The sequence below is a fragment of the Callorhinus ursinus genome, unplaced genomic scaffold (genome assembly GCF_003265705.2).
Source record: "Callorhinus ursinus isolate GAN/ISIS: 27379988/994484 unplaced genomic scaffold, GSC_fseal_2.0 scaffold12, whole genome shotgun sequence".
Taxonomy (NCBI): Eukaryota; Metazoa; Chordata; class Mammalia; order Carnivora; family Otariidae; genus Callorhinus; species Callorhinus ursinus.
Genome location: NW_027397074.1, coordinates 29,465,506 through 29,487,428, shown reverse-complemented (window position 1 = coordinate 29,487,428; position 21,923 = coordinate 29,465,506). Strand labels below are relative to the sequence as shown.

The 21,923-nt window shown below is 36.0% G+C and overlaps 1 protein-coding gene across 1 annotated transcript in view; it reads left to right on the top strand.

Annotated features, from left to right (window-relative positions):
• The window catches only part of VWDE (von Willebrand factor D and EGF domains), a 65,373-nt gene that overhangs the window by 27,994 nt on the left and 15,456 nt on the right, over nucleotides 1-21,923 (top strand). Inside the window, exons 12-20 of the mRNA XM_073899398.1 lie at nucleotides 2,233-2,441; nucleotides 2,566-3,530; nucleotides 6,415-6,551; nucleotides 10,307-10,462; nucleotides 10,587-10,691; nucleotides 12,517-12,631; nucleotides 14,579-14,829; nucleotides 15,677-15,896; nucleotides 20,261-20,401. Coding sequence (XP_073755499.1) covers nucleotides 2,233-2,441; nucleotides 2,566-3,530; nucleotides 6,415-6,551; nucleotides 10,307-10,462; nucleotides 10,587-10,691; nucleotides 12,517-12,631; nucleotides 14,579-14,829; nucleotides 15,677-15,896; nucleotides 20,261-20,401 — 2,299 coding nt within the window. The remainder of the gene's footprint in view (nucleotides 1-2,232; nucleotides 2,442-2,565; nucleotides 3,531-6,414; nucleotides 6,552-10,306; nucleotides 10,463-10,586; nucleotides 10,692-12,516; nucleotides 12,632-14,578; nucleotides 14,830-15,676; nucleotides 15,897-20,260; nucleotides 20,402-21,923) is intronic.

The window sequence follows — 21,923 nt, the reverse complement described above, 5'->3', positions numbered from 1 at the left end:
AATGTCCACAGTAGCCAAACTGTGGAAATAGCCAAGATGTCCATCGACAGATGAATGGATAAAGAAGAAGTGGTATATATACACAATGGAATATTATGCAGCCATCAAAAGGAATGAGATCTTGCCATTTGCAACGACGTGGATGGAACTGGAGGGTGTTATGCTAAGTGAAATAAGTTAATCAGAGAAAGACATGTATCATAAGAACTATCATTTTTTTAACATTAGTTTTTCCCCCCAAATAGCGTCTTGATTAACACTGATCTTAGCACACACAAATAGACACAGCATAGTTGAGACTTTGTCAAATCTAAGCAGCCTTATTTTAAGATTTCAGTATGGTAACTTGGTGGGTTATTCCTACAAATTATTTTTGACAGTGCCTAATAAATGGTATGTTACACAGAGATGAAATATATAATTAAGAATAAGTATTCAGGAGTAGTTAGCCAGTTTTTGAAATGAGCACAGGGGGTTCTGCCTCAGGAATAGCCTGGTAGATACATGGATGAGATTAGAGATCATTAGTATTTTAAACCAATAGTTCATGTGTGTAAGCTAACTATTTATATTATAATGTCATCTCCCTTTCATCTGCCAAAAAAGTAAATTCCAGGTGAATAAGATTCAAATTTAAATGAAAGTAGTAGAAAATATAGGTGAATATTTTTATAACATTGAGGTGAACAAGAATTTTTAAACATAATGTTATATATTTGAGTTCCATCCTCAAAAACCAAAATGCAAATGAAATATTGAGAAAATATTTTCTACATACATATAAAACATACAGTTAATATAGAAAACACTCCTTTTAAAAAATATTTTTCTATCTTCCCATCTTTTTTTTTTTTCAAGAAACTCTACACCCAACGTGGGTCTTGAACTCATAACCCCAAGATCAAGAGGCTCATGGTGCTACTGACTGAGCCAGCCAGGTGCCCCAAAAAACACTCTTATACATCACTAATGATCAGCACTCCAGTTAAAATCAGCAAATAATATACACAGGCAATTCATAAAAGAAAACTGATATATATATATCCAAAAGTATAAATAACCAACAAAAATATGAAAACCATAACCTCATTAGTAATCAAAGAAATGTGGATCAAACATCTCATACAATATTGGCAAGAATAGAAATAGTAGCTATAGTCTTTCCAAAGGACATATATATTATTATGCATGCACACAACCTACCCATGTCATTTTTCAAGAAATTTTACTTCTGAAAATTTACCATAATAAGTATATGCAGAGTCATTGCATCTCTCCTTTTAAGATGGAAAAGTTATAATTAATCAATGATGAATCTTTTAGTTTAACCAAAACCCTAAGTAGAGGGTTGTCACATAATAGAACACTTTCTAGTCACGAAAATTTTGGAGTCGATTATATTTATTGACAGGCAAAGATATTAATGACATAAAGGAACAGTTTCAGAAGAATCTGCACCAAAATCTTAATATTAACTAGCTCAGATTGAATAGTAATGTAAGGTTTGTTTGCTTTTAAAATAATTTTCAGGAATAAGCACTTACCTTTTTTATAAAGAGAAAAAAGTGCCATTTTTAAATTTAAAAAATTGAAGGGGAAAGAGTCAGAGGAACGAACATAGGTGGTGTATCTTCAGTGATTTTTTAGGAGAGTTTCTCAACATTCAGGTCCCTGATCTGGGAGCAGCCATAGGCTGTGAGGAGCATCACAGATGATACAGGCTATTAAGATAATTCAACAAACCCCTTGCTCTCATTCCAACTCCCCAGGTATGCCCTGGTTATAATTTGGCTTCTGATTCTATTTGCCAACCGTGAAGATGAGAATGGTGATTAGCCAAAGGAATATGTATTCCTCTGGAACTATATTTATCTGTGTAAATTAATTACTTGGCAGTCTAGTTCCATATTATCAGAGACATTACTTGGTAGACATAATCTTCAACATATATAGCTGTTTGATTGTATAAAATACCTCACCTTAGTTTAAAAAGAAAGGGGCTTGAACAGTATTTTGCATTAAAAGAATCAATATGGAGATCAGATTTCAAGTCAGCAAAGTGCAAAAGCCCTTGGTTTGACACAGCATTAAAAGGAAGATTATAGTCTGAAGAAAATCAGTATTCTGTTCTCTATATTGAAGAAATAAAGGAATTTGTTTCTTCTCAAATAATAGTTTTTTTCTTAATCCATATAGAATATTGTTTAAGCATCTTTTATTTCTGTATTTCAGATCTGGTTTTCTTCTGGAGCATTTATCCGTGCTGATCTTAGTGAATGGGGCATGAGTTTAACAATCAGAGCCCCTAGCCTAGACTACAGAAACACTTTGGGACTTTGTGGCACCTTTGATGAAAACCCAGAAAATGATTTCCATAATAAATATGGGATAAAAATTGATCTAACTTTTGATAATTGTGTGGCTTTTATTAATGAATGGAGGTAAGAACGCTTTTCATTTGTTATTGTATTGAGTGGTGACACAATACTCAGCTTTTTTTGCAACACATGACAGAGAAAAAAATGTTCTTGTGCAATTTACCATTTTCTGTTTTTCACCTGGAAGGATTTTGCCAGGGAAAAGCATGTTTGACACAATGCCAATTTCTCCACCGTCACCTGGAAAACTATCCTATTGCAGCTGCTCGTTGGACACTAATTCATTATATCCTTCTGATCATCTGGACAGTACTTCTCAACAAGAGATTGTTTCAGATTGCAAAGATCTCAAACATGTCAAATTCTCTTTCTTGATACCAGAACTAGATGTCACCTCTGAGTATATTAATTCAGAAGCTCTTATCAGAGGGATAGGTGAGTATACATCTGGAGAAGAAAATAATTTGAATTTCCTTCCTCAAGAAAAAAAGCATGTGAACCTAACCAAACTGGAATTAGATTTACAAAAACATCCTGGAAATGAAAAACAAGAGGCACCGAAAACTTTGGACAATGGGAGACATACACGGGACCAGGGTAGCCACAGCCAGCAGATGAGGCGGGATCCACAAAACAGATGGAAACGGCAAAACTCTTATGAGTCTCTTCCTGTGTTTGCTTTCCAAAGTCTCAGCCAAAGTGACCTAGAAGAATTTACTTATTTCTTCCCTGAGGACCATACTGAGGATGTCCACCAGGAGTTTGTCCCTACGTGGCCCACAGCCTCTGGTCTCACTGAACACGGCACTTTGGCGCTGTGCCAGCAGGCTCTTGCCAACTCGAGCATTGGAAGACACTGTCTTGCCTTTCTGGGCAAGAGTCTAGAGAGTGCTATAGATATGTGTGTTAAAGATGTTCTCCTAAAAGATGATCTTAGCTGGGCAGAAGCCGGTGTGGCTCTTTTAGAAAATGAATGTGAAAAGAGAATTTTGGAAGAGGGGAAATATAACACAGAAGAATACGGCAAGTCAATTGAAGACATTCTCTCGGTCCTCAAATGCCCCAATTTATGCAGCGGCAATGGGCAGTGTATGGAATGGGGATGCGCATGCTCCCCGGGCTTCAGTTCCTATGACTGCAGTGATTCACACGGTGAGCGAGTAGTCTCCAGCTTTGATACTGCGTATGCTATTGGATTATGGAAATTCTCTGTTCTTTTTTACCTTCAGTATCTTAACAGGGTTTATTCAGATTACATAGGGAAAAGAACCCAAATTAATTAATCGATACAGTAATAATTCTTCCAAAGCATCTCATCTTACTCAGAGTAAAAGCTGCGGTACCTATAATAGTCTGTAAGGCACAACATAAGCCTATAAGGCGTGCAGTATCTCTTCAAACTCGTCCCCTACAACTAAAACCCTCACTCATTTCACTCTCCCCACTCTGGTTTTTGTAATGCCAAGTTCTCTTGACCTCAGGGTCTTTGCATGCAGCTTGTCCCTCCAGTTGTAGAGAATAATTGTTTTTTCTAGAACTCAAATTTAGTATTTTTTGGATACTGTGTTTCTAATATTCTGCTAATTTTACCAATTTGCTTATTTTTTTCTCTATTTCACCTACATAGTGCAAAATATTATATCTCAATATATAAGAGAAAGAAATTTTTAAAAATCAATTTGAGGGTCACCTAGGCAGCTCATTCATTCGGTTAAGCATCTGCCTTCAGCTCAGGTCATGATCTCAGGGTTGTGGTATCCAGTCCCGCATGGGGCTCCGTGATCAGCAAGGAGCCTGCTTCTCCCACTCCCTCTGCCCACTCCCCTGCTCTTGTTCTCTCTCTCAAATAAATAAACAAAATCTTTTTAAAAAAATCAATTTCATTTCATTAGCCATTAAACCAGTAACTCCTGATTTTCCTTCTACCCTCACCATCCCGCCCTTTTCCATCTGCAGACTTTGCCATCTCAGTAAATGCAAACTTCACTCCTCTAACTTTTCATGTTAAAAACTTGTAGTCATTTTGACTTTTCCTCTTTTTTTCATGTCTCAGGCTTAATCCATTAGTAGCAAATTCAGCTGTAGCTTCAGTGACTTTCACCTCTTTCCCTGCTACAATTTAGGCCACACCACCATTATCTCTCACCTGGATTATTATAGATTCTCTCAAAGTTTATTCTCCATGCAGCAGCTAAAGTGATCCCTTTGAAATGATAGTGATATCATAGTACTCCTGCTTAAATCCCTCTAATGATTCCCCCCTCTTCTTCCAAAGTAAAATCTACATTCCCTACCACGGCCTAGAAGACCCTATGCAATCGGACCCTCCTGTCTCACTGAATTTCATTTATCATTCTCTCCACAGGTCACTGCCCCCAGTGTTCTTAAGTGGCTACTTTGCTGTTTCTCAAAGAGGCCAAACCTTTGCATTTACTTTCCCTCCCACCGGAGTGTTCTTTCAACACATATCTTCATGATAGACTTCCTTCTCTTCTCTCTTCAAATGTCATATTATCAGAGACGTCTTCCATGGTCATTCAGAATAAAGTAGTTTTCTTCACACAACCCCATAGTCTTTATGCCCCTTCATATAGTTAATATATATGTTTTCTCCATAGTCTTGAAAACATTTATGCGATACACTTTATATTTATTTTTCACTTGTTTATTTTTTGTCCTCCTGTATTAGAATGTAAGTTATATGAAGGCAGGAACTTTATTCTGTTCATATATCCCCAGTACCTAGAATAACACGAGAAAAATAGAAACTGCTCAGTAAACATTCGTTGAATATGAAAGAGTAAACTAACAAATATATATATATATATTTTTTAAAGATTTTATTTATTTATTTGAGAGAGAGAGAGAGATAGAAAGCACGAGAGGGAAGAGGGTCAGAGGGAGAAGCAGACTCCCTGCTGAGCAGGGAGCCCGATGTGGGACTCGATCCCAGGACTCCAGGATCATGACCTGAGCCGAAGGCAGTCGCTTAACCAACTGAGCCACCCAGGCGCCCTAACAAATATATATTTTTAATTTTCACAAACATTTTTAGAGTTCTGAGTACACAATTTATGATCTTATATTCCACTGCTAGTAAAGTTATATTCACTTAGATTTTGCCAATACTTAGAGGACTCAATTACTTTTATATGCTGCATTTGTCTATTTTGACAGCCAGATCTTGCTGATACAGATAATGTGTTATGTTACCAAGACCAGAATCAGAGATATGACTATATGAAGATCAGTTAACTCTGACTGCTAGGAGAATTTTTTTCTCCAATGATTGAAAGTACACCTAAGATTGTGGTGGCATGTAGGATAGCAATAGCACATAAAAACATTAATAACAGTTTCATGAAGTTTTGATAACTCTTTTTTTTTACTGTTTAAAATTTTTAAAAAATTTTAATACATCACATTGCTAATTACACTATTTTATTACAAAAATATTTTTGCTATAACCCATTTCTGTGGCACAAACCAAAATGGCAAGAACAAAACACAGGCCATTATAGTAGTAATTTCTCAATACTTGTAAATAATTGGTATTAAACATTATTAAAACATTAATTAAACCTGTATATTTAGGTACTGGTAGTATCTTTAATGCTATTTTTATTGGTTTGATGGTGGGTCACACTTAACACCAGATTTCTCTTAATATTTAATAGTTTGGGGGTATGTGAGTGGCTCAGTCAGTTAAGCATCTGTCTTCGGCTCAGGTCATGATCCCAGGGTCCTGGGATCAAGTCCCAAGCAGGGCTCCCTGCTCAGTGGGGAGCCTGCTTCTCCCTCTCCCTCTGCTGCTCCCCCCCACTGCTTGTACTCTCTCTCTCTCTCTCTGTCAAATAAATCAAGAAAATCTTTAAAATATATATATATTTAATAGTTTAGTTAATTCACTACTATTTGGAGTAGACTTCAAAATATTATTTTCCGTATGCTTTTAATTTAGACCTTGAAAATAATTAGTTTATTTTTCTGGAATTAAAGAAAATTTGTCCATTTTGTTTTATCATTCTTTCCAAAGACAAGGTTCCTGAAATTATAGAACTTGAGAATGCTGGATTCTGTAATATTCGAAAATATAATTGTATGACAGTGAGAGTGTTTGGTCAAGACTTCAAAGAATCACCTTCAGTTAAATGTGAAGTTACTAAACTGCAGGTATGTTAATTTTAGTGTTGAAAAACAATTAAGTTTGTGAGTTATTCAGATTACTTTTATCTTGGATTTATTTGGTCTATCAGTTAGTAACATAATCCCAAAGGATGTCATATCCACAGAGAGCTCAATAGGAAGATGGTTAAGTTGCTTAACCTTAAAGCTTCTTCCTTATTTCTTAATTCGATTAAACTATTTTATATGATTTTTATGGTAGTATTGGTTCACTATTCCAGTCATAGGAAAAAATTAAAATAATGTTAAGCTTGATATGCAGGCTTCTGTATTTATTGAAATGTAAAACTACAGAGAATGGAGATCATTTTTATCCAAGACAGTCTGTATGACTTATGGGGTACGGGGATATGAACAATTCCCTTTACAAAACAAAAAGTTGAAGATTAGTTGCACGTATGCTTTATATTTCCCTTACTATGGATTTCAAAAAAGAAAATAGTATTTTTCTTTCTTCAGGCCACAAACAACAGACAAGATCACTCAGTTTGAACACTGGCATATCAAATTATACCTATTTTGATGATTATTTATATGGTCTTCCTTTTCTTTATTCAAGTGGATTTTTATTTTAAGGACAATTCTTTGAAAGTACCTTTGGATAAGCTAAAACTTAAAACAGTAAATGACATTTTAGCATTCTTTTTATTTTTTCTCTAAATTGTTAAAGCCAAATGTGATCCTGAGATTGAAAATTTAAGGAGGAAATAACTTTTTTTTAATAAAGATTTTATTTATTTATTTGACAGAGAGAGACACAACGAGAGAGGGCACACAAGCAGGGGGAGTGGGAGAGGGAGAAGCGGGCTCCCCGCGGAGCAGGGAGCCCGATGCGGGGCTCGATCCCAGGACCCTGGGATCAGGACCTGAGCTGAAGGCAGACGCCCAACCGACTGAGCCACCCAGGCGCCCCAGGAAATGATTTTTGTATCTGTCTTTATCAAATCATTGTACTAGAAAAGTATGCTTATTTCTAGATTTTTTGAGTAGAGCTTTTCTAAGTAACCATGAAATATTTTAATCCCAATGAAATAATAAGACACACAATAGAAAATGGAATATATGTATAATTTTATTCACTTCAGTATTACTTAAGAGAGTAGACATTATATTGTTGGTGGCAGAATAAATCATATGACATCACACTACCATTAAGTGATTTGCCAAGAGATTTGAGAAAGTACACTTTGTACTTACTTTCAGATATATTATTTGCTGTGATATTTATTCTCGTACTACTTTCTTTTTCTAAACATCTGATAAAGAGCACACTACGAAATTCTCTAACACACCGTGTGGAACTACAGAAAGAAACATCTAGGTTCATGAGACCAAACCAAATTTATTTAGATTAGCTGTTTTCTGTAGCACCCTGTTCAGGATATTATTTGTAATACAGTTTGGTTCACTTTTAAATCTTTGTTTTCCACTTTGAATTTCCTCCACACTCTGGTTGATTTTAGTTGTTTACTTATTTGGCAGGCATACACAATATTATCGTGGTTCTGAGAGTTTGCGCCGGACAAGAAGTACACACAGAGAACTGTCACTGTCTTACCATCTCTACCACTCTGTCCGTTACCCTTTTTTTCCATCCCATTTCCGTCTGTCCCTTGAAGGTATCCACTCTCATTATTTTCTGGCTTATCCTTACTGCATTTCTTTTGCACAAAGGAACAGATAAATCCCTTCTTTTTGCCTGAAAGGTAGCATATTATAGATGTTCTTTTCTACTTTTGCAGCAGTCATTTTAAACAAGTTTTTATCTGGAGACGCAAGCACCCAGGCCTTTCTTTCACTCCCTCCCCCCTAGAAAAGCAGCCAGGACTTTACAGAATCCAGTTTTTGAATACTTACAGGATTAAACCCAAGTAGCTATCCTAGAAATGAATGGCCCTTTGTGATCCAGCTCTTGTCCATTTTTGCAAACTTGAACCTCCTGCATATGCTCTACTAAAATCTCATGCTGTCTCATGCATCCCTGCCTTTCACTGCCTATTCCCTCCAGCCAAGGCTGAATAGCACTCTCTCCATCTCTGCTCCCAGTGTCCAAATGGCAGTCTCCTCTTCTACTTTCAGGAAGAGAAACCTCCCTTGACTGTGCTACAATCAGTCGCTTCTCTCTCTCTCATTAAGCTTTATTTGAATCTTGGTTACAGCAGTCTTAAAATTATTTTGTCTGTCTTTCCCTCTGTGATCTTTTTTCATCAGAAAGTCCTCAGCACATATAGATACAAAATACTGATGAATGGAAAATAAACAGAACTCTGTTTATTTCTTATTTGGGGTAGGCTTTCTCCAGACATGGGTGGAAATGATTTCTGTATTTCCAGTCATTGGCTGGAGTCTCATTTCAATACACAAAGCCCTGTATCCATCTAAGTGTCCATACCATGACTACCCCGAGACATCGTTGTCAAGACCCCATCCACTAGAGGGGGACCACTGAACTGACCTATCTGTTGGGCCAGACTGTACACATCCCCTTAAACGTGGAGATTTCTACTGTGGCCTACTCTTCAGTCATCAAATCTTAACAAGATAGTTTCTGCTGGCCACAGATGAGCATGTTCTTGCCTTCTTTTCCGTCTCCTACTGACCCTCAGTATGGAAGCATCAGCATTCTCCTTGCCCATTTCTGAGCAGCTGAAAGCATTCTACAGTCATAAATTTTGAAAAAAATGTAAATCAAAATATTGTTAATAAAATACATCCTTTTAGTTTTCTATGTAGTTACCAGTACCCAGAGAATTATTGTGGCTTTTCCTCTTTAGACATCAATGCATTTTAATACTGAAAAATAATCCTTTAAGTGTAGGTTAAGTATGATGTGCCACTGAGTTATTTAATAGAGTAAACTGGTTAGAATTAAGTTTTAAGTTACATAAATTCATTTGAACTACCTTGAGAAAAATGGTATTTACTATGGGGACAGTACGTTTTTCACAGAATCAGGATTAGAATGTAATTGCTGTATTCTCAGGAATAACTTGAACTTGGGATTTGAACACATGAAAACTCAGTATGTCTGCGTTTGTATGTGTGTGTGTTTATCTGTCTCAGTTCTTTTTTTCTCTGTGGGCTTCATTTTTCCTTTTTACTAGATACTCGCTTTCTCCACATAGTAAAAAACATAGCCACCCACAGCTCCATAACTTCATGTCTTTCACCTCAAGCCTCCAGAAGCCGACTGGCCCAAAGTACTCTCTGGTACAAAGTTAAAATAGTCCAAGTAATCAAAGCATTGGCTCAGCTTAGATCCACCCCCGGAGCAGTTACCTGTATCAGGAAGATGGATCATATGAGAACATGAGAGGGTTCTGGGAACCAGAGAAAGAGCAATTTTAAGTTGAAGTAGAAGGTTAGGAGCTTTTGCAGGAGAAATGAGTTTCTGGGCAGGAAATCAATCCACTGTGTGTCAACTACATAGTCAAATGTGTTTCCTCTTGCTATAAAACTCATTACGTAGTGATTCATTATATATGACAAATAATTGGTAACTTTTTTGATTTGAACCCACAAGGAATGCATGAGGCATTAGAAGCAGTTTACATCAAATTAAAGTGTCTATGCTTTTCATTATTCTGGATAAAAGTCAATGTTTATGTCATTTTTATTACTTCATTATATATTCCATATGCCAGGCATGCATTTTAAAATTTATATTTTGATTATACGTAATTTACTAGCAAGGAATTTCCATAATTAAACAGAAGTTAATTGCCTTCTCATTATGCCTTTAGTATAATAACAGTAAATGGGTCCTTGGAAAAGCTGTCTACATGCATCCTGTTTTTGAAAATAGCAAAACTATTGATTGTCAGCTGCCCCCTGATGTTCAACAGTCTGATACCATGAATTTGATGGGGGAGAAACCAATTGCAAAGTGGCAATTAAAGGTAAAAAAGAAAAGATATTCTCATATTTATAAACAAAGTAAATATTTATATATTAAAATTTCATAATGAATTTATGAAGCTACATTTAGAATAAATTATCTTATTATAAAACTACATCTTATAGGTATCTAATGATGGTTATAAGTTCAGTAATCCCAAAATAATGATCATATATGATGGAGCTTGTCAAATTTGTGGTCTCAGTGGGAAGGACTTGTGCACTATAAAGGTATGCATTTTTTCACTTATTTTCACATTTACATGCTAGGTATTTCATTTCCCATGCTATTGGCATATTAATGGCATATTAGTTTTTTCACCTTCGTATCAGAAATACTAACAGAGAAAAGCCTTTCTCAAGTTTATATACGGTTAACTAAAATTGCCTATAACTCTTGTTGAAATGGCAAGGAGAAGGTTTCTACTTTTTATGTTTTGAAGTGGCAGGTTGTTTATTCCTTAAAAAAAATTCAAAGAGGAGGTTCAGATTGATTTTTAACTCCTACATATATTCCTGTTTAAATAGTAATAATGATTTTCCAGTAACATGTCTCTCCACAGTTACCCAATCTTCTTTGTAACTAGGGGCATGCATTTGGATGGAACTGGTAAAATGTATAAGGCTAGCACTTTTACAAGGAGGGTTTTTTTTGTTTTGTTTTTGTTGTTGTTTTTAGGGGTTTGTTTTTTTTTTGTTTTTTTTTTAAAGAAAGGTTCTTTTTTTTAAAGATTTTATTTATTTATTTGAGAGGGAGAGAGAGAGAATGAGAGATAGAGAGCACGAGAGGGAAGAAGGTCAGAGGGAGAAGCAGACTCCCCGCTGAGCAGGGAGCCTGACGCGGGACTCGATCCTGGGACTCCAGGATCATGACCTGAGTCGAAGGCAGTCGCTTAACCAACTGAGCCACCCAGGCGCCCCTTTTTTTTTTTTTTTGTGGCAACTGAGTTCATTGATCCTTGCAAATCTCTACCACTGAAGGGATTACGGAACAGCCCAACCAGAGCTGAATCCTCACAGCCACACCCTCTTCATCGAGGTCCAGTCTGTTGGGTTTATCAACAGATCTTTCTCACATGCTGGCTGACGTAATAGATACCATGGATCTAATATTACTTGGCTCTTCAAAACCGAGAAGAATATCAAATAATATTTATGTAGATAAAAATTTAAAGTATTATTGTTTTAAATTTTAAATCTTTCTTCCCTTGAGATTAGCAATTAGATCGTATCAATAAGAAGTTTCTGTTTCTGAAAAGTTGTTTGATTTTTACTTTCCCCTAAATATTCCATTTCCACATGTCTTACAATAAGTACTTTGAAAAAATGTTATAATTCACAATTGTTTTATATTGTTGGGGCTATTCTGTTCTTATTTTTGTGTCCTGTTCTAAGTGACATCAGAGATTTGGGCAAAATTTATATATGCTGAACAAAATTTGGTCTTCTTCACAGGTTGAAAATGATTGCTACATTTAACATTATCTCTTTGCGGATCAGCCTCTCTTTCTACTATTTTGTATAAGGATATCCATTGTCAAGTATGGATAATTACATCATAGTTCTGGTTCAGTTTCACCATGTTCAGAGGACATAGTGGTCTCCTAGAGCAAGGGAAAATAGCTACAAACTAATGTGTTTCTTTAAGATGAGCAGGGGGAAAATTGTTTCATGTCTTTATTAATAGAGTATTTCCAGCCTGAATTAGCAGTAAAACAAAACAAAACAAACAAACAAAAAAGAAGAAAAGACAGGTTTTGTTCGATGTTATATATAAGCTATAATTCTACACAGAGATAAAGCTGTATGTATTTTCTTATTCCCTCCATATTGATCAGTTCCACAGGCATTTACACAAAAAGGAAATGATCTGTTTTCTAACATACATTTATGATTAGGACATATGGAAAAATGTTTCCTAACCAAAGCAGACTTATAATATGCTCTCACTGGCATCACCAACATATATGGTGCTAGCTTTCTATGTACATTTTTTTCCTAAACACTAACTATAACGACATCTTAATTGTTTTTCTCTTTTTAAAATTTCCATCAGGAAAATGTATGCATTATTGATGGACTCTGCTACACTGAAGGAGATAAAAATCCTACCAGCCCTTGTTTGATTTGTAGACCAAAAATTTCAAAATTTGCTTGGTCATTTTTAGAAAGTAAGTTAATCTTTATTAATCCAAATATTTTCTCTACAAGATATTTTTAAGTGATTTTAAACCATGAGTTACATAAATGTATATAAGATGAACACTGTGTTTAATTTAGGATCTTTCCTAACTGCATGATTTACTTTGCTTGAATGTAATATAAGATGAAATGTTATTTTATGTAATTTCTACGATTATACTGCAATAGGGTATGGGATTTTCACTTTAATATTTGTTACTGAAAGCAAATGTGAATTATTAATGGAAGAAATGGAATGGTTAATTCAGTTACACACAGTTTGTACAAGTCAAATAGCTGCTAACAAAATGGGCTCTCAAGTACTATGTAAGTACATAAAATGTCCATTAGTAAAGGTTGGTGGGTGGAAAGAGAACATTACTTTGAGGCCAAAACTCTATATCCTATTCTTAGCCTTACTTCTTTTTAGTTTTGTGACAAGACATTTAGCTGTTTAAATTCCAGAGGCCATGCATTCATCACCTGTTAAGTAAGATTATCTGGATTCAGTAATCTATTAAGTGCCTTCTAGCCCCACTATTCTGTGACTCCATGAATATAATAGTGGGTCCAGATAATGTCTGGATACTTAGTCCCACCCAAAAAAAAAACACCCCACATCATAGTCATGTACCATCTAATTTCTTCACTTCCTTAAGTACAACTATATGTAATTCCACATAGCTATTTCTTTGTTCTCTTTCCTCAAAAGACCAGGCATCATAAAATACAAGTTATAATTATTCCCTGCCCCCATCCCCATGTAATTTTATCTGAGTCATAAAACCTTATATTTATACTGTGCTTTGTAACATCACTATATATATTACTGTATATACAAATTTCATGACTGTGTTAGACCATTTGTCAGATGATTCATTGCTCAGGTGCAAGACTCACGGGGTGTTATAGGAAAACAATGAAAATTTGGAGAAGAATTTAGTGCAGGAGACAAGGGAAACACACAATAACTTCTGAATTGATGTCTATGTTTTTAATGGCTTGGGTATGACTGACTCATCATAGATTTACAGTGCTCAAGGATACAAGAGGTCTGGAAATATCATCTGTCCCAAGTTTCTCATATTGAGGGGTGAGGAAATTAAAATCAGTAAATTGTATAAAGATATATGAGGGCAGAACAGGAGCCAGGACTACATTCCCTTGGCATCAGTGCTTTGTTGATGCAAGCTGAGTGTGTTTGTGCCCAGCGCAGTGAAAAAGGCTATCCTTTCTATCTGTTAAGCCAGTTGGCAAGGAAGGGGGACATTTTTTAATGTGACAATATAAAAATATGTTTTAAAGCATTACTTGAGCACAAAGGGAGCCCTCTCTGTCCTCTGAAATAACCAGCATTCCACAAGTGAGTTTGGCAGCAGGAAAGACCTCTGAGGAGCAGAGGATTGCCGTGACTCTATGGACCCCAGTTATAACTGGGGAGACAGGTACAGTGAGGAAAAGTCAGGGGAGTCAAATGAACAGTCCAGTCATGGAGAATAAAGCAGAAATAAAGAAAAAAAGGTGTTGAGGAGGAAAGAAAAGCTGGAAAGGGTAGAGGACAAAGAAGAGAGAGTGAAAGAGAAAGTAGTTGAATTGGTCAACATCGAGAAGTAATTTCAGATAGGAAAGGAGAGGCATTCAGTTTGGGGAATGCAAATGTGTTTATGTATTTTATGCTCTGTTCAGAGTGCTTTTTACACTCTCAAAGTACCAAAGTTTCAAGTCTTGCACCTGTCAGTTACTTTTACATTTTCTAAGAATGCAATTGAACTTATTTTGAATGTAAAAAAAAAAAAAAAAAAAGCCAAGGTAGGTAATGGAAGTGTTAGCAGAGTTTGAACTTCATCAGAATGTTCCAGTGGGAGCTCTCGGTATCATACTTTTCCTTTTTTTTTTTTTTCTACACAAGTACAAAGTAAATGTTTTCTCTGTGGCAGACAACCAACCCCCAGTGATTCAAATACCGCAAGACAAATTACAGACATTTTTGGGGGAGAACTTTGTGTACCAGTTCACGGCCTTGGATCCTGAAGGTTCTGACATCCATTTTACCTTGGACTCAGGTCCTGAAGGAGCAAATGTTTCCTCTACAGGACTTCTTACATGGAAACCAGAGTCCAAAACTCCGCAGCAATTCACTTTACGTTTTAACGATGGCTGCAGTGCTGAGACAAGAGTCACGATTATGGTAATATTTATCATTACATAAATGCCACTGAATTAATTAGCAATATCGGTATCTATTTTAAACTTGAAATATAATTCTTAATTTGTAAGGAGGAACTAAATTACTCAACATTTCATGGAAAACTAAACTGCCAAAATGCTGTTTTTGTCAGAATTTAAAATCTTAAGGAGAGTCTCAAGTCTAGAGCATGGAGCTAAATGACTAATTCCTAGGTCATTTTCGCCTGTACTTAACTATGATAAGGATAAAGAATGCATTCATGTCTACCTCTCTGAAAGACCTATGCTCAACCTAAGATGGATAATTATACCCTTTTCCTTCAAGTAAAGTCATTTTTTATTGACCATTCTTTTGATATTATCAGTCATGAGCTATTAATACTATGTTTTTGTGCACTGTATTCACTCGACATTTGGGACACACTCATACAGAAGTAATGGTATGAAGTGCAATTGTGTACTATGTCATGTTAACCACATAATTCAAGTGACTGTTTACTCTCTGTATTTTGGGATAACTCGGGTGACTGACGAACTGCTTTACACCTTATGGATTTTTTGTGCTGCATGCATTATAGAAATTGATCGATCATCTTGTAACATTTTAAAAAATTATTCCAAGCATTTGTATTTTGGCTATGCTCTTGAAAGTTGGCATAATTACTTTATTAAATATTTTAAAATACTCTTTTACATTAAATATATATATATATTTTTTTTTTTTTTTGCAAAACTTGTGATCTGCTCTTACTTGCACATAAACATACATGCCTATCACAATTTCTGGGGCATAAACTGATGCTAATTTTATTGAAAAGTAAGGCATTTACTTTTTGTTCCTTTTGGAGGTGACTGTGAAGTCTTGTGATTGCTTGAATGGTGGATCATGTGTGTCAGATAGGAAATTCCCTCCAGGAAGTGGAATGTACCTGTGCGTCTGCCTGCCTGGCTTTCAGGGGGTTCTCTGTGAAGTGAACGTCACTGAGTGCCATGCAAACCCCTGTGGCCTTGGCAGATGTATTAGTGGATTTACCAGTTATTCCTGTGTATGTCCGCCTGAACTCAAAGGTAAGTTTTGGTTCTTCACGAGTGAAATTAGTATGTGAACAGATGAAAGGAGAGCTCTTTGGCTTTCCAAGTAATCTACAGATTACTCAAGCAAGTGTATGGTCCTAAAGATTTTAGTATACATTTAAAAAGCCTAGTAAGTCATCACAAATATATTTGCTACCCATTTCCTTTTATTATTGTATATTACTTATATATACTCTTATAATTTTGCCCATTTTTATAATTTTAATGGCAATATTCTATGTCTATATTGTATTTTGCAGGTTCCTAAACATTTCTGTCTAAATTTGGTAGGTAGAAATATATTTAAATGTATTCTATTGAAATATAATATGGAATAATGAAGAAATTTGCCATGGGAAATGTAAAAATTATCATTTAAGAAAGGTTGATAATTCATTCACTTAAAAGATCATGATATAAAGTTAGAGTTGAAATCAAATGGAATTTGCTAACTCATTAATTATCCTAAAATATCTGATTCTAGAAACCTTAACTAAGTATATGAATGACAACTTTTACTTTCCCAAGGCTTTTTATAGGTCATACCAATATTTCCTCTAATTTAAATACATATAAATGTTAAATAAGTAAATATGCAATTATTGAGCTGATATATTTTCCTTGAAAGCGTCTATTTTAACATTATAATGGAACTAGGCAGGGGCAGGATATTTAGGTGTCTTCTAATTCTCTTAGCATTTTAAAATAAAAATTTTAGGGGCACCTTGGTGGCTCAGTCAGTTAAATGTGTGACTCTTGATTTCAGCTCAGGTCATGATCTCAGGGTCTTTTTTTTTTTTTTAATATTTTATTTTTTTTTTTTGAGGGAGACAGCGAGATAGCGACAGCAGGAACACAAGCAGGGGGAGTGGGAGATGAAGGGGGAAGGGAGGGAGTGGGAATTGAGAAGGGAGGGAGTGGGAAGCAGGCTTCCCATGGAGCAAGGAACCTGATGTGGGCCTCGACCGCGGGACCCTGGGATCACGACCTGAGCCGAAGGCAGGCGCTTAACGACTGAGCCACCCAGGGTCTTGAGATAGAACCCCACGTAGGCTCTGGGCTCCGCGAGGAGTAGTCTTGCCCTTCTCCCTCCCCTTCCGCCCCTCCTCCTGCTCAGTCTCTCAAATAAATAAATAAAATCTTAAAATAAAATAAAATAAAAATTTTTATCATTTTGGACTGTTGGGCTACAGACCACATTTGAAAGAATTCAAATGTTGATTGTTTCATGGATTTTACTCTAATGAGTAAATGACTGAATATATTTATTCAAATAAGTTTTTACACATTTCAGAAAGCAACACGATCTCAAAAAATTTTACTGAGGAAAGACTAACTTTTCCTAGCAGGCTATAAAATTTTCATGGTTTTTCACAGCTAATGCAATAACTGCACTAAGTTGTCCTTAAGCTAAGCAGGCAACCATTCTAATAACTTCTTAAAAATTCCCTGAGTTTTTTTAACAAAGTAAAAATTGCAGCTGTAATATGGTAAATTTTTGCCTTAAAATATTAATGGCCTTTTTGTCTTCTTTTTTATAGGGAAAATCTTATGTACTTGGAAGGTCTTGTTTAATGTTAAATGGAATCTAATTAATGACTATGTTTAACTCTGTTGTAAATTTTAAAATTAGTACATTCCTCTTAATTATATGACAGCTTTTCTGGAGTTTGTAGGACATACCTTAATGTAAAAGAAGTAAAGATATCTTTAGGAAAGTAAAAGTAAAATATCTTCAAGTAAAAGAAATCAAATAATGAGCACTTAATGGGACATCTAATGTTTTTCAAAATAAATCATTTGAACTCTCTATCTATATTTTGTTTAGGCAAAAATTGCCAGGAAGATGTTGATGAGTGTGAATCCAGGCCTTGCTTTCCAGGAGCAGAGTGTCTCAATACCTTTGGCTCCTATCATTGTGGTGCATGTCCAAAAGGATTTCATGGTGATGGGAAAATATGTCATGGTAAAAAGTCCCTGTTTTCTGAAATGTTTTTTGCTCCATTTAATTAATCCAAATCTCACAGTTCTATTATCTCTTTACTCATGTATTCATTCAGTATGTATTCGTTAAGTGTCATGCACTAAGCTGGATGTGGCGGATGCAAAAATAGATAATACATGCCCTCTGACCTAATAGGTTTGAGTGTAATACCGGGGGGTCTGACATGTAATCACCATACTTCAATATGGTGTTCTGTGCCTGTTGATAGAAGTGCCTAGAGAGAATAGTAGGAATACCACACAGGGAATCACGTCTACCTGGAGGGAGAATGAAAAGTTTTAAAAAAGCAAGTGTCATTACAGCTAACTGATGTGTCCAATCAAGAGAGAGAAAAGCTTTCTAGGCAGAAGAAACATCACGAACAAAGGTGGAGAGGCATGTAACAGCACAGCACACTTGGGCACTATGAATAATTAAGCATCCTTAAAATATAGAGGGTAAGAGGGACTGCTACAACGTTTAAAGCTAGAGACCTAGCCAGTGGCCAGATCACTGAGAAACCATGAGAAACATGATACAATTTACATCTGAGAAGTCTACTCAAGAGCAGAATGGAGGATGGACCAGTTATGGGTAAGGAACTGTGCAAGTCTGAAGGTGGGAAGAAAAGCTAAGGCAATATTACAAATAAATAGGAAAGACATCAAGATATTCTGAGCTTGGATGAGGAGGTAGTGGTTGAAAGAAACCCTAAAGAAGCAAGTTGATGGTCTGTGGTCAGTGATTGGGATTAGCATGGAGAGGGAAAGAGTGTTACTAAGTTCCACTTGCTCAGTTTAGGCAAATGGGTGTGTAGAATTGGTATTTGCATTGCTATGCAGTAAATCATGAGGACACAGGAGAAGGTGGCCAGGAAGAGAGGCTCACCAGGAACTGAATGGGCCTGCACCTTGATCTTGAACTTGCTACCCTCCAGAATGGTAGGAAAATAAACTCCTGTTGTTTAGGACACTCAGTCTATGGTATTTCATTATGGTAGGCTCAGCTGACTAAGACACATGACCCACATGACATCTAAGGAAGAAGTGGTTTGGGAAGGGAAAGCATGAATTCAGCATGGATGCATGGAGACTGAGGTGACTCCAAGTGGAGCTCAGGAGGGAAGATTAAGTGAAAGATGCAGTTTTTAGGGTCATCCGTCATGGATGAAATTGCCCAAAGAGAACACTAAGGGAAAGGAAGACAAAAATTGGTGGATATCAACCTTTTAAAAGCTTAAAAGAGGAAAGTTAATTATAGAAAACAGAGTCAAAGAACCATATTTTGGTATCATTAAGTGAATAAGACCCCATTTTGATGAGAAATATGTCACTTTGTGCTTCAGATTGGAGTGGGGCAATCTAGCACTAGAGGTAATAGATATGAGGAGCATAGGGCAGGTTGGTAAGGGGAATTCCCTACTATCTCAGCCACTCACATTTCCCCCCCAATACCCCGTCCCAAATACTCAACAGTATCACACCCTTCACTCCGTGCACTAAAGTGATCTAAGATCAGCCTTTTGCAAACAGAGACTCAGTCCCTGAATAAAACCTGTATCAAGTGGAACTTAAGAGGAAAGCAGGTTGAACCAAGTCCCATTACACATGAGTGATTAATTAGTTTCTCAACTCTGTCAGAGGCATCTGTGTATTTAGGAAGATGCTTGTTAATACAAAATATTTTTTTTTCTTGTTGGAATTGTTTACTTAGTTTTATGGCAGGCACCAGAGTCACTGACCATAAAAGTCAATACAGCACCGTTCTTATTCTTGAGGTTGCTAACTAGAAGAGGAAAGAGACACATAAGTCAGTATCAAGGACCAAGCTCTGTGGGAGAACACAGATGGATGAAATTGGTTGGGTGGGTATGAGACCATAGGAACATCTGTTAGTCACATCGGGCTGCCATACCAGAATAGCACAGATAGGGTTACCTAAACAACAGAAATTTGTTTCCTCAGAGTTCTGGAGGCTGGAAATTCAAGATCAAGGTGCCAGCAGGGTTGGTTTCTGGCTTCTCCATGGCTGACAGATGGCCCCCTTCTTACTGTGTCCTCACATGTGCATCCTCCTTTTCTTAAAAGGACACCAGTCCTATTGGATTAGGGCCCCACTTATGACTTCATTTAACCTTAATTACCTCCTTAAAGGTAATACAGTCACATTTAGAGTTAGGCCTTTAACACAAATAAATTCGATGGGACACAAGTCAGTCCATAACCTAAGGATTTTCTCAAGAGGCGACATTTAAGCTAGCTCTGTAATCAGATTTGTGAAGAGTTCAATCCGGTGACATTTTTATTGTATGTTCTTATTCACAGTATTTTGGTTTTATAATAGTGTAATCTGTTTTTCATGCATACATCTACAGTTGAAACACAGTTTTTACATGAATCTACTACACATACTGTGGTTCTTACAAGTTCTAATAAAAGTGAAACTAAGGAAGAGAATGGTAAAAATGCCGTACAGAGAGAGAGGCGTGTTAAGTCAACAAATGGAAATGCTTCTAGTAAGTAATGGTCTTGCTAAAATCTAAGGATGAGTAATACCTCCCTTTTATTTTCCAGAAGACCAACATATTTATTCCTTAGGAATTTTTCTTTTCAGAAAGATCACCTAAGATAATACAATGCAGTTTACAAATTGTTCTTTCTCTTGCTAATCCATTGACTCCTTTGGCTTATATTCTAGAAAAGTGATGCATGTTGTATAATGAACAAATGATATTTAAGGTCATTTCAGAGAAGCTTATGATTGGAAGTGACCCTTTCAAAGTTGTATTTTGTAACTCCCTGGTCATTCAACATCAACTCAAACCCTAAAAGTTACAAGAAGCTCATTATTTCATAAGGCCTTTTCTTTTCTACGGTGCTGTCTTTATAACTCTTGATTTATTCAATTAATATTCTGATTGTCTTCACAAAGACCTTACACATTTTACATTAGCTTTCTTTATGCTTTTGCCTTTTGTAGTATTAGCTATTCATCTTGCAAGATTACCACTGCACTTACTTATTTTGCAAGGTATCTTTGTCGATTACTGCAATATAGGAAAGCTATCTGGATTTTGATTTTTTCATGTATCCAGTTGCCTTATTAAACACTCTTATTTACACTATTTTTATAGTTGATTCTCTTTCTTGGTTTTATAAATAGACAAAACCTCTTGCCAATAGTGAGTTTGTCTCTTACTCTTATTTACTTTCTTATTATGGTAATTATGATTTAGTCTATTTATGATATACCAGCACTGTAGACAACTGTTATTTATATATGATCTCATTCAGTCCTCTCAATAGCTATAGACAGTAACTGTTAATTATTTACATTTTACAGATGTTACTCATCTGTACAGAGGCATAGATGGGTTAGGTATTCTCTTCAGATTATAAGAGTTTGTAAAGGAAGGGAAATTTCAACCTGAGCAGTCTGACTGCAGTCCCGGCTCTCAAATTTGGGCCCTCATTGTAATGGCTGGAACCTCCAATGCAAAGTATGTAGTCAGGGAATTGTTTCTCAATGGTCTTAATGGAAATTCTTCTCATGTTTCACCATAAAGTATGATATCAGGGTAGGTTTCTGCTAGAAACCCTTCATCCAGTTAAGGGATTTTCCTTCCATTTGTTGCTTTCTCAGAATTCTTTGTAGTTTTAAAATAGAAGTGGTTTTTAAATTTTTATTGTTATGTTAATCACCATACATTACATCATTAGTTTTTGATGTAGTGTTCCATGATTCATTGTTTGTGCATAACATCCAGTGCTCCACGCAGAATGTGCCCTCTTTAATACCCAACATGAGGCTAACCCATCCCCCCCACCTCCTCCCCTCTAGAACCCTCAGTTTGTTTCTCAGAGCCCATCGTCTCATGGTTCATTTGAAGTGGTTTTTAAATTTTGTCAAATGGTTTTTCAGCATCATTTATTACTTGCTATAATTTCTGTTAACCTTTTGTTAGGCTAACTTTTTCAGAATGTTTTCAACAGAAAATTGCATCAAATTACCTTTTAACATTATTTTAAAGTTAAATC